This window comes from Galeopterus variegatus, unplaced genomic scaffold, assembly GCF_000696425.1.
Source record: "Galeopterus variegatus unplaced genomic scaffold, G_variegatus-3.0.2 Scaffold5508, whole genome shotgun sequence".
NCBI lineage: Eukaryota > Metazoa > Chordata > Mammalia > Dermoptera > Cynocephalidae > Galeopterus > Galeopterus variegatus.
The window spans coordinates 4,908-18,844 of NW_007731619.1; the positions used below are offsets into that span (position 1 = coordinate 4,908).

The window sequence follows — 13,937 nt, forward strand, 5'->3', positions numbered from 1 at the left end:
ATAAATTTCCTGCTTTAACTTCTTTAGCTCCAATCTCTGTTCACCCACCCCATCTTTTTCTATATTTCATTCCTTCTCCAATCTCTACTGTTTCTCCTGTTCAGATAAAAAAGTATCTGCTGATAGTAAAAAGATTGGTGAACATCATCCTTAACTAATATTTACAAATTCTTTATTTCAATGATTTTTGTTATGAATATCATAAAAATTACTCTCTGCTTCAACCATAGATAAATATATTCTATTTATGACTACTTTTATTTTTAGAATATGGTCATTAATACAAAACACTGAATTTTCACAACTATCTCTTACCTTTTCCAGTTTTTCAGCTACTTTTTCTTTATATTGTTGGAAAGCTTTACTTAGCTCTTCAGCATTATATAGTGCTTCATTCCTTTGACGTTCAGCTCTAACATTTAAAAAGGAAAAATGAAGAAAAGTAAAGAATGCTCTGCATTTAAATTTAATAAAACTTAAAGTTCCAAAGTAATCTTTATTTAATTATAAGGAATAACTACAGAGAAGTAGATTTCTCAGTACTAAAAAAAAGTATTAGGCTTAAACTGTAAAATGAAGAATAAAGATTATACTACAATAATTTTCTTACTCTATCAATATGAAAAATAACATATAGCACAAAACATGTATAAACATAAACTTTGAAATATACATAAGTTCTTGTGAGTTGGCAATTTTTTTCCTCTATCTGGAAAAGACAGATTAGGGAAGTAGCCTGAGGATGGATGATAAATTTTCAAAGGTTAGGTACCATAGAATCAGTCCACCACTGTCTAGAATATTAAAGATACTCAGTAAATCCTGTGACCTTTGCAAAGGTCAAGTCAACTTTCAAAAACTTATTTCAAAAAACAGTTAACTTTTATTGACACAAAATATAAAAATCTGAACAACAATGAAAAGTCCAGTCACCACCAAGCACTGTTTAAGGCCAACATTGCTGCCTCATCTCTTAGCTGACCCCAACCTTTCCTCATAATTTTCCCATTGAATTGAGAATACTGGGCCAGGACTTGGTCAGTATCACAGCCTCACCTAAAAACTTTTTTATATTTAAACCTATTCGCATCACATTCTTTCTAATGTAAGTGAAGTTAGTGACCCTTCCCTTCTTCAAGGTAAACTACTCTAGGTATACATTGGATTGTAACTCTCCCCTTCAGAAACTCACTCTATCTTCTGTATTTTCAGTCTCTTCTCTTTTGGCTTCTTTGCCACAACTATAAACAAATTCAAGCGAAAGTATCTCTCATTTTCTGAATCTATGTGGTCTTTAACATTGGATAGCAAAGGGCCGGTCCCCGTGGCTCACTCAGGAGAGTGCAGCGCTGATAGCGCCGAGGCCACGGGTTCGGATCCTATATAGGGATGGCCGGTGCGCTCGCTGGCTGAGTGTGGTGCAGACAACACCAGTGCCGAGGGTCGCAATCCCCTTACTGGTCAAAAAGAAAGAAAAAGAAAAAGATTGGATAGCAAATATGGATATCAGGAATGTCTATTTGGCTTCAAAGTTTCACATAAAGAATAGAAAGTTTAGACAATAAGGTACTTCTCTGAAAATTTGTAAGAATATATTCCATTCCTGAGCCTGCATAGCTAGAATTCAGAAAGCAAAACATATGTTTTTCTCACTTAAACAAACAAAAACTTCCCCAGACACTATGCTTTCCTCTATCATTCTTCCTTTTAACCTAAACTTATCCACTTTATACTTACTTACTCTTTCTCACCTCCAACTTTAAAAAGGTCATGACATATTTCAGCCACACAGAAAAACATGGATAAATATATCCACATACCCCCATCCAACTCAACCTTAATGAATTTTAACTCTTTGCCTTCGTGTAGACTTTTTTATTTTAAGCGCACAAAATAGAGTTGAGGTCCCTATCTGTCTCTTCCAAATCCCATTCCCCTCACTTCTTCCACTAACCTGATTTTGGTGTTTTTTATTACCATACATTTTATACACTTACATGTTAACCTATACCCCAATATAGTATATATCGTAGTTCATCTAAGATGCACATTGTTTTCACACTTTCAACATCTCTAAAATTGATATGTATTCTACAATCAATGGTATATCAGTTTCATAGTGATTTTTTTTTCTTAGGGATAAATGAAAAAATAGTGCACCTTAAAATCTGTGTAATCTTACATTCTTTAAGGCTTTAAAAGGAGAGTATGTGAGAGTCTCTCTCTCTCTCTCTCTAACTTTAAAAGACTTGGTATCTGTAGACATGTTCTCCAGCTTAGTCTACAGCTCCTAAATTGCCTTGTCTATTCTTGGACCTTGATTCTTCCATATGATTTTTAGGGTCAGTTCATTAAGTTCCACCAAAAATCCTATTGAGNTTCTTTTTATTAGAGCATCTGATATTAGACATATCTTACTAGCTAGTTAATGTCATACTACAAGGACATTATGTCTGTGTTTTCTTTAAATACATGCAAAGCAAATATGTTGACTAGTAGTACTTTATATTTACCAGTAGCATTATCACATATTTTATTACATTTAAAATTCTAACTTTATGCCTAGAAAACGGTTGTAGTCATGAAGCTTATCCTCTACATAATGCAAGCCCAAAATTACAATATATAACATATTACATTTTAAATGTTTCAGTTTTTTCTATATCTACACAAAATTCCTTTTTCTGCACCAGATACTGTACCTTAATTTCTCTTTCAGAATTTCAAATTCACTTTTATATAGACCGCACTTTTCTTGTAGTCTTTTATTTTCTTTTTCACAGTTAATTAGATTTTTCTCTAATATTTCTTCTTCAGCTTGAACCTAAAAAAATAATTTGGTTTAAATGGACATACTAATGTGGTCTTAAGTTTTCGGTATTTTAAACTAAAAATGTAAGTAGTGACTTCAGAAATAAGCAGGAGAATGGACTAAGTATTGCATATGTTTACGTCCCCAGCCTTGTCATGAAAAGGAGCAAAGTGAAATTCCTGGGCAGTAAGAAAGGACGAGAAGGAGGAGGCTACTACTACCTGTCCAGAAACGAAGAGCTTGTGGGCAATAGCACTGTCATCTGAAAGCAAAAGTACTCTGGGCTCATATAGATAAGGCAAGCAACTCATACAGGGATGCTGCATTCAAGTTACTAAAGACTAATTTCAGTGCAAATGTTCCAGAGAAGTAATTTTTGAAATTTTAGTCACAAAATTGTCCCACCAAAATCATAGTCCAAAACGTAAAACAGATATAAGCCAAGCACCCAGGTTGGAGGGATGACAGTAGAGGATTAGGCATATCTTCCCTACTTCCTTTGTTACATCCATCTAACTACAGGGCTCTACTGAGCACAGTCTGAAAATGGTAATCAAAAGGAAAGTATTAAAAAACTGTCTCTTACATTTTCCTCTCTTTTCTCCATTAAAGTCCTCCCTCTCCCCAAGGACAGTCTTCCTGCTAGGTATTCTCCCTCTCCCTACAGATCACCTTATTAAAATTTCCCTTTAAGGTATCCCATTCCTTCTCCAAGCCTTTCAAAACAGTGATCTGATAAACTAATTCACTCTTAAGATTTCGGTATCTAATGAGATCTTAATATTTTATTTTTTTTTTTTTGACCGCTAAGGGGATCTTAACCCTTGACTTGGTGTTGTCAGCACCACGCTCAGCCAGTGAGCTCACCGGCCATCCCTATATAGGATCTGAACCCGCAGCCTTGGCGATACCAGCACCACACTCTCCCGAGTGAGCCACAGGGCCGGCCCCTGATTCTCAAACTTTCTGATCACTTCTCACTATCTTTCAAAAGCTACTCTACCTGTTCTTTAATTATCTCCCAGGGTTGTATCTATCATCCTCTTCTCACTCTTCACAAACTCTATCAATATCCAAGGATTCTACCACTTAAGTACTGTCAGTTCTTAAACCTACAGCCCTAGTCCAGATTTCAATGTCTAAAACCAGACCTGTATCTTTGTATTAATGACCATATTCTAAAAATTAAGGTAGACATTATCTACTAGAAACCTATAACTGGTTATCCCACAGACATTTCCAAAACAGAACTCATTATCCTTTTTTGCCCAAATTATCTATTTTGATTCATGATGTAATCATCCACCAATCACTCAAATCAGCAATTTAAAGATATCGTATACTTTTCCCTCTCTCTTTCTGCCTCGTTCTAATAGTATATTCAAACTGTATATTCAAATGGTCACCAGATCCCACTGATTCTCCAACTTTAACATCTCTCATATCTATGTACTCAGCTCCATCATCTTCAATATTCTTGTCTGGTCTCTTAGAGTCAGCTTGACTTGTCTCTAACCTCTCCAATACATCTTCCTATGGATATCACAGTGAGCTTCCTAGAACATAGATTTGATCATTTTCTATGCTTAATACTATTCAGTGATATACCACAATCTTTAAGATACCTTACCAGCTTAAGCATCTCCTACTCTGTGAAGCTTTCTTTGGACTCACCAGAGTTTATTTAACTCCCATCATGCCACCCTATCATACCTATCACTTATTTTCTTTGGACTCACCAGAGTTTATTAAACTCCCATCATGCCACCCTATCATACCTATCACTTATTTTCTTTGGACTCACCAGTGTTTATTAAACTCCCATCATGCCACCCTATCATACCTATCACTTATTTTTATTATACTTCTCATTTTAAAATACTGAAATGATTTGTTTACATTCTTGTCAATCCTACTACACTATAAACTTTTCACAGTAGGTATCATATGTTACATATCACCAAATCTCCCAGAGATTAGCATGTCTTGCATATCACCAAATCTCCCAGAGATTTGCATGTAAAAGGCACTTAATAGTTGTTTAATCATTGAATACCCTTTAGGTATCCACACTCTGAATCTTCTTACTCTACCCTTCTTAAACATTCTTTCCTCTGCACTTCTATCTTTCTGTGAACAGAATCATTAACTTCCTCTGCTTTAATTATTACCTTGAGGTTGAAGCCTCTCATATCAATATCTCTTTACCAGACCTCTCTTCTTAGACATATTTGAATATTCAACTTGTGGCCTTCCTCCCTCCATACAGGTTTTATTACCATGTGGTGTCATTTAATGATGTTAAATGAATGTAATACCGTCACTACATTCCACTTCAAGAAATCCTCCTCTGAGAGGCAGAAGTGAGCCCCTCTTAGTGTGGTAGGTTGAGGGAGACCAGTTGAAGGCTATATAATTTACTTTGCCTTCATTTTTACTTAGGTGATGGGAATAAATTTCCTGCTTTAACTTCTTTAGCTCCAATCTCTGTTCACCCACCCCATCTTTTTCTATATTTCATTCCTTCTCCAATCTCTACTGTTTCTCCTGTTCAGATAAAAAAGTATCTGCTGATAGTAAAAAGATTGGTGAACATCATCCTTAACTAATATTTACAAATTCTTTATTTCAATGATTTTTGTTATGAATATCATAAAAATTACTCTCTGCTTCAACCATAGATAAATATATTCTATTTATGACTACTTTTATTTTTAGAATATGGTCATTAATACAAAACACTGAATTTTCACAACTATCTCTTACCTTTTCCAGTTTTTCAGCTACTTTTTCTTTATATTGTTGGAAAGCTTTACTTAGCTCTTCAGCATTATATAGTGCTTCATTCCTTTGACGTTCAGCTCTAACATTTAAAAAGGAAAAATGAAGAAAAGTAAAGAATGCTCTGCATTTAAATTTAATAAAACTTAAAGTTCCAAAGTAATCTTTATTTAATTATAAGGAATAACTACAGAGAAGTAGATTTCTCAGTACTAAAAAAAAGTATTAGGCTTAAACTGTAAAATGAAGAATAAAGATTATACTACAATAATTTTCTTACTCTATCAATATGAAAAATAACATATAGCACAAAACATGTATAAACATAAACTTTGAAATATACATAAGTTCTTGTGAGTTGGCAATTTTTTTCCTCTATCTGGAAAAGACAGATTAGGGAAGTAGCCTGAGGATGGATGATAAATTTTCAAAGGTTAGGTACCATAGAATCAGTCCACCACTGTCTAGAATATTAAAGATACTCAGTAAATCCTGTGACCTTTGCAAAGGTCAAGTCAACTTTCAAAAACTTATTTCAAAAAACAGTTAACTTTTATTGACACAAGATATAAAAATCTGAACAACAATGAAAAGTCCAGTCACCACCAAGCACTGTTTAAGGCCAACATTGCTGCCTCATCTCTTAGCTGACCCCAACCTTTCCTCATAATTTTCCCATTGAATTGAGAATACTGGGCCAGGACTTGGTCAGTATCACAGCCTCACCTAAAAACTTTTTTATATTTAAACCTATTCGCATCACATTCTTTCTAATGTAAGTGAAGTTAGTGACCCTTCCCTTCTTCAAGGTAAACTACTCTAGGTATACATTGGATTGTAACTCTCCCCTTCAGAAACTCACTCTATCTTCTGTATTTTCAGTCTCTTCTCTTTTGGCTTCTTTGCCACAACTATAAACAAATTCAAGCGAAAGTATCTCTCATTTTCTGAATCTATGTGGTCTTTAACATTGGATAGCAAAGGGCCGGTCCCCGTGGCTCACTCAGGAGAGTGCAGCGCTGATAGCGCCGAGGCCACGGGTTCGGATCCTATATAGGGATGGCCGGTGCGCTCGCTGGCTGAGTGTGGTGCAGACAACACCAGTGCCGAGGGTCGCAATCCCCTTACTGGTCAAAAAGAAAGAAAAAGAAAAAGATTGGATAGCAAATATGGATATCAGGAATGTCTATTTGGCTTCAAAGTTTCACATAAAGAATAGAAAGTTTAGACAATAAGGTACTTCTCTGAAAATTTGTAAGAATATATTCCATTCCTGAGCCTGCATAGCTAGAATTCAGAAAGCAAAACATATGTTTTTCTCACTTAAACAAACAAAAACTTCCCCAGACACTATGCTTTCCTCTATCATTCTTCCTTTTAACCTAAACTTATCCACTTTATACTTACTTACTCTTTCTCACCTCCAACTTTAAAAAGGTCATGACATATTTCAGCCACACAGAAAAACATGGATAAATATATCCACATACCCCCATCCAACTCAACCTTAATGAATTTTAACTCTTTGCCTTCGTGTAGACTTTTTTATTTTAAGCGCACAAAATAGAGTTGAGGTCCCTATCTGTCTCTTCCAAATCCCATTCCCCTCACTTCTTCCACTAACCTGATTTTGGTGTTTTTTATTACCATACATTTTATACACTTACATGTTAACCTATACCCCAATATAGTATATATCGTAGTTCATCTAAGATGCACATTGTTTTCACACTTTCAACATCTCTAAAATTGATATGTATTCTACAATCAATGGTATATCAGTTTCATAGTGATTTTTTTTTCTTAGGGATAAATGAAAAAATAGTGCACCTTAAAATCTGTGTAATCTTACATTCTTTAAGGCTTTAAAAGGAGAGTATGTGAGAGTCTCTCTCTCTCTCTCTCTCTCTCTCTCTCTCTCTAACTTTAAAAGACTTGGTATCTGTAGACATGTTCTCCAGCTTAGTCTACAGCTCCTAAATTGCCTTGTCTATTCTTGGACCTTGATTCTTCCATATGATTTTTAGGGTCAGTTCATTAAGTTCCACCAAAAATCCTATTGAGACACTGATTGTAATTGTACTAAATATATAAATTATATTGGGAAAATTTGACACTTTTTTTTGGCAGCTGTCCGGTAAGTGGAACCAAACCCTTGACTTTGATATTACAAGACTGCGCTCTATCCAACTGAGCCAGCGGGAAAACTTGACACTTTTATATTAGGTTCCCTTCTAGAAAAATGGTATGTAGGTCATTATCTAAATCTTTTAAGATGTTCAATAAAGTTGTATAATTTTTTCCTTTGTAGTAAACATGTCTTTTTATTCTGACATTTTAACATCTGTGGTCTTGCTGACCCTAGGAATACTGAACCTCCCAGGGATAGTCAATTCCCAGAGAGAGTGTCCTCACATGGCAGAAGGCAGAAGAGCAAAAAGGGACAAACTTCCTCCATCAAGCACTTTTATAACAGCATTAATCCACTCATGAGAGAAGAGTTCTCATGACCTAAATACCTCCCAAAAGACCCCACCTCCCAACAGTGTTCCATTGGGATCAAGTTTCCAACACAAATTTTAGAGCACACATTCAGATCAATATTCATTCTAGTTCCTCAAAAAGTTACAAGAGTTTTCATATCAAACCTTTACCTAAAGATCTCAACTGGCCATTCATGCTTTCCAGGTTAAATACAAATCCTTTCGTATAATGCAAAAACATTTACAGTCTGAATCTAGCCTGTCTTTCTTACCTCATCTCCTCCTACACCTATCCACTTATGAGTACAGATGTCCCTCAGTATCTGCAAGGAATTGGTTCTGGGAATCCCTGAGGATACCAAAATATGTGGAGTTCTTTATATAAAATGGCATATTATTTGAATATCACCTGTGTACATCTTCCTGTATATGTTAAATTACCTCTAGATTACTTATAATACCTAATACCATGTAAATGCTATGTAAACAAGGTAATAAAGCCTCTATGAGGTAAAATCTGAATGTCTGACTCAAAAATCTAAACATGTTCCACTAAGCATTACTGCCTACAAAATACACTTTGCAGGGCCGGCCCGGTGGCGCACTTGGGAGTGCGGCGGCGCTCCCGCTGAGGGTTCGGATCCCATATAGAGACCGGTCCCATGTTGAGCGCAGTGCGGGCGCGACACCGAGGGTTGCGATCCCGTAGCCAGTCGCGGTACGGAGACCGGTCCACTCACTGGTTGAGCGCGGTGCGGGCGCGACACCGAGGGTTGCGATCCCGTAGCCAGTCGCGGTACGGATGCAACACTGAGGGTTGCGATCCTGTTACCGGTCACGAAAAAAGACAAAAAGGAAAAAAAAAATACACTTTGCAACTTGAACTAGGCTAACCAAATGCTGCTGGAAAAATGTTCTTCTGAACCTATTTAAATGAAAAAAATGATGTATAGATGGGTTTAGAGTGGTTTTTAGAAATGTAAATGCATATGCAAACAAATATTTAACCTATTTATGATCACTTTTAACAAATATTTTCTTTATAACCTAATTCATACCATAGTATAAATCTTAAAAATATTTTTTTGTCGAGGAAGATAAAAATGCACATTATGATTTTACCCTATGTAAAAGCTACTGTAATTATATGTTGTAAAATCTTATTAATTTAAACTCAAAAATGTTAAATCCTTATTAGTTTAAAAGTTAACTGGCATTCAAAGCTCATGGTTCCTTGATCAGAGCTACCTACAAAACTTTATTTCAAGACACAATTTACAAAAAATATTTTAAATTTTACTTATGTATTCCTCATGAATCGAGTATCTTTTTCTATCATATCTATGAGGTAAAACTTTCTTTTGAAGAATTCATGCAACATTTTATTTAATTTTACCAGAGTAATATTAACTTAAAAGTTTTTTCTGTATTCATATTTTGAACTCAATGTACTGGTTTTTAAGTAGGTCATGTAACTCAATTTCAGAAATAAGTAGATACCATTACATTGATGATCATTATCAGTCTTCTAAGAATTAACACCAATCCAGAATGCCAATAGCATAAAATCCACACATGAAAATTTTAATGGAAAATGAAAAAAAAAAAAATTACAGGACAAAAATAACAAGTTATTCTACTGTCCAATTTCTAAAATTTTTTCACTTCAAAAATTAACTAGAATTTTAAATATGTAATGTATCCTTTTATACCCCTCAAAAAAAATATTTGGTTTAAAAATACATACCTTTTTCCTTGTTTACTTTGTTCAAGTAAGTCCACCTTCAACTTTATACATTCCTCCTTGGACTCCTGCAAACTCTTCTCCTTTTCAATCACCATTTTCTGACTCTGCTCTAATTTATCTTCTGCCTCTCTATAAAATAAAAGATATTTTTAAAAGACTATTAAGAGATTATTCTGGGTTTGCAAGAATAATTCAACACTAGAATTCTACTAACATTGAATCAATGAGTTAAGAGAAACAAATATATAACAAAAGACAGAGAAAAAGGCATATTCATCACTTATCAAGAGTTTTTATAAGGAATTAAAGAATATTTCCATCAAATGATAAATATATCTGAAGTTACAACTCGCATCAAATTTCATGGCCAGATACTGGAAGCATTACTATATAATTCAGAAACGATATAAGGATGACTGTTATCCTACCCACATCCAGCAATTTTTCTGACGGTTGTACCCAGTACAAAAAGCAAAAATGAAAAAGTAATAAGAAATATAAATGCTGAAAGGAAAGACAAATTTTTCTTTAATTGCTGATAGTAGCATTAGCTACCTGGAAAACCCAGGAGAACCAAAAAGAAAATAATTAGAATTAATAAGAGTGTGAGAAATAGTCCAATTACAAAACAATTATATTATACAAAAATTAGTAGCCTTCCCATATATTAGCAATAAACTGAATGGAAACAAATTCATTATAACCAAAAATATAAAATACATAGGAATAAATTTTTTTAAATATATGTACTACAAAGAAAACTATAAAACTCCGATGGATATGAAAGACAACTGTAGTGTACACCAGAATCATCTGCAGAACTCGTTAAAACACAAAGTTCTAGGTCCCACCTCCCAAAGTTTGTGATTCAGTAAGCTGAGACAGAACCTAAGAATTTGCATTTCAACAAGTTCCCAGCTGATGCTAATTCTGCTGGTCCCAGAACTATACTTTGAGAATCACTCAAATATAGTAATATGCTTTCTAAATTCTGCTGGTCCCAGAACTATACTTTGAGAATCACTCAAATATAGTAATATGCTTTCTAGTATGCATATGTTTCCCACTGTATTCAGAGCAGAAAAGGAGAATAAATTACAAAGTGCCTAATACCTTGTATTTTATTTCTTGAACTCCCATTGAAGCACTAAATATACACTGTTATGAGTTAATTCATATTTAATAAAAGCACGTAATTAAGCATCTCAGCTTAGATTTAGTCTTTTTAGGCCCTAAATACTGCACACAACCTGCAGCCAAAAGGAGTTACGATTGACTAAAAATAGAGTCAACAAGTTCTAAGGCACCTGAACATTATTAAGTTACTTTAGATTTATTGCAGTGGAAGACAAGATTTAACAAGATGTAACAAAAATTAGAAGTAGGAAATAAAAATTTTAAAGCTATAAAGGTATATTTACCTCAAAACTTTATCTTGGGCTGAAACTTCTGCTTCCAAATTTATAATCTGTTCTTCTAAGACTGGGACATTGGCTGCTTGCTGTTGAGCAGACTCAAGCATAGAAACCTAAAACATGAAAACAACTTTTAGAGTACTTTCTTTGAGAAAATCTACTTGGTCCTTAGTTTTTTTCCTGTCAGATAAAGGGGCTCAATAGGACTCCCAAATCATCGGTCAGGTGTAAAGCTCATCTTATCTATTCCGGCAACGGATCGCAACCCTCAGTGTCGCGCCCGTACCGGACCGAGACCGGCAATGGGATCGCAACCCTCGGTGCTGCACCCGCACCTCGCTCAGCCAGTGAGTGGGAACCGGTCTGTATGTGGGACCCGAACCCTCGGCGGGAGCGCCGCTGCACTCCCAAGCGGCGCACTGTAGCAGTGCGCCACCAGGCCGGCCTTATCTATTCCTTTGATCAACATTTACATGGTCATGTCATCATCACAAGCCATATAAGCTCCTGCCAACATCAACTTAATATCTTAAGTAATTAGCTATTTGGGAAAAAAACAGAATCTCTACTGACACCATCTAGGAAGATTAATCTCACACATATAAGAGAATTAAATATAAAATATCAAACTATAAGAAATTATAAAAGGAAAATACATACATGCTAAACGTTTTATGATTTAAAAATCTAAGTTTAGAATGCATGCTTACTAGAGAAAATCTAGATAATACAGAAATGCAGAGTAATCTTACAACCTGGAAGATAAAGACAATACAACTATTGTAGCAAAATAGGAATCCACAACCTAAATGGTATGGAAGATAGTATCAATAACAGAACTAATTATTCCTGAAAAATAAGTTTAGAACATGGTGACAGGGGTAAGGTCCTGGATGGAAAACTAGGGATACAGGTTAATGTCTCTGCAAGTAACAGTCACCCCTCCTTTTTCCACTCCCAGAATACCAATAGCAAGGTGATGGCCTACCAGAAAGGAGGCAGAAAGCCTACTATCTGAATAAATTGAACAGAAGAGGCTTGTGACTCTGGGACACATTGTGAATGAGAAGGGATGAGGTAGAGCTATAAACAAGGAGATTAAGATAGAACCATCAGCCCCCAGGTTTCTACTCCATTGCATTTACAATTATCCCACAGTTGGGAAATCAAAGGATTCTTTGCTGGAGGCACTCAACAGCTCCAAAGAAAAATTGTCACATACTGATACTAGGGGGCAGATGGGCATTTCCCTACAAAAGAGACACCTCCCCAGCTATCACCCCAAAATGAAGCCCACTGGATAGCAAACCTCAGCAATATACAGAGAGCTTCCAAACAGCATTTAAATACCTTTTTCTTAAATATGAACAGCCAAAACACTAACATCTGAAAAAAGCTTTTAACATGAAAATCAGAGGCCAAAACAAAAGAAAAATGAAGCTGGCAACAAGCAAAGCAAGCAAACAAAAAAATTATTATACCTTCAGAAAGCTAAGAGAGGATACATATCAGGATGTTAATAAATACAAAAGAATCAAAAAACAAGAAAAAGTTTTGGAAAATGAAAAAAGTATAACAGCCAAATAAAAGATTCAGTACAAGTGTGAAAAATAATGTTGAGGGATTCTGCTAAGAATCACAGGGAGACAGATGAAAAAAACAAAAAAAAAAATCTAAAAGATTTAGAGGATTAATCCAGATGGTTGAACATTCACCTAATAGGAAAAATAGAAGAAAGAAAATAGAGGGAAGAAAATTATTAAAAAGATTATGTAAGAAAAATTTCCAGGACCAAAGGACACAAGTTTCCAGCCTGGAAGGTTCCTTACATACCCAACACAAGCAATAGAGGCCTATTCAAAGATTCTTCGTTGTGAAATTTTTAAAAACCAGGGAAAGGACCTGCCACGAGTTGGCGCCAAGTTGGATGCTCTGCTCGTTGAGTGAAGAAAATCCGCCGGCATCGCCTGAGCCCCGCATCCAAGAAGGGCACCGCTTCCCCCGGGGAGGGGGACAAAGACTCTCTGACCCTGGCCCATGAAGATATTGCCGTGAAAGGCTCAGCAGCTGCAGCAGGAACTGGACCAGCACCGGAGCGGTAGCGGTAGTGGCAGCGGCAGCGGCGGTGGCGGCAGCAGCAGCAGCAGCGGTGGTCCCTCCTCACCCAAACATCAGGGCCCTACAGACCCAAGCGCCCCAACATATCAAGCTGAGCTGGAGCCAACGGGTGGCGGCCGCACTCAGACTGGGGACTCCGCACACTGCCTCCGATTCTCCTCTGAGTCTGCCTGCTTTGTTCATTAGACTGCCCAGTGGAACAGAAGATACTCTGCTCATTTCATCTGATCTGTGGACTGTGAAACCCCCAGCCACAATGAACAAACATCAAAGAAAAGATACCGAAAATACGAAAAATCAAGGAAGTACACCACCAAAAGATAATAAATCTCAAGCTCTAGATCCTATAGAACAAGAAGCCCTTGAAAGGACGGACAAGGGATTTCGAGTGATAATTCTAAGGAAACTGACTGAGATACAAGAAAACTCAGCTAGACATCATGATGAAATGAGGAAAAGTATACAGGACCTGAAAGAGGAAATGTACAAGGAAATCAATGCCCTGAAAAAAAATGTAGCAGAACTTGCCGAACTGAAGAAGTTATTCAGTGAAATAAAAAACACAACGGAGAGTTTAACCA

General features: G+C 36.0%; 1 protein-coding gene across 1 annotated transcript in view; it reads right to left on the reverse strand.

Annotated features, from left to right (window-relative positions):
* Nucleotides 1–315: 315 nt before the first annotated feature.
* Nucleotides 316–13,937, reverse strand: part of LOC103604966 (coiled-coil domain-containing protein 18-like) — a gene marked incomplete at its 3' end in the record, with an annotated part of 25,586 nt that continues 11,964 nt past the window's right edge. Inside the window, exons 5-9 of the mRNA XM_008589551.1 lie at nt 11,245–11,351; nt 9,824–9,952; nt 5,579–5,675; nt 2,670–2,824; nt 316–412 (exon numbers count right to left, since the gene is read on the reverse strand). Coding sequence (XP_008587773.1) covers nt 316–412; nt 2,670–2,824; nt 5,579–5,675; nt 9,824–9,952; nt 11,245–11,351 — 585 coding nt within the window. The remainder of the gene's footprint in view (nt 413–2,669; nt 2,825–5,578; nt 5,676–9,823; nt 9,953–11,244; nt 11,352–13,937) is intronic.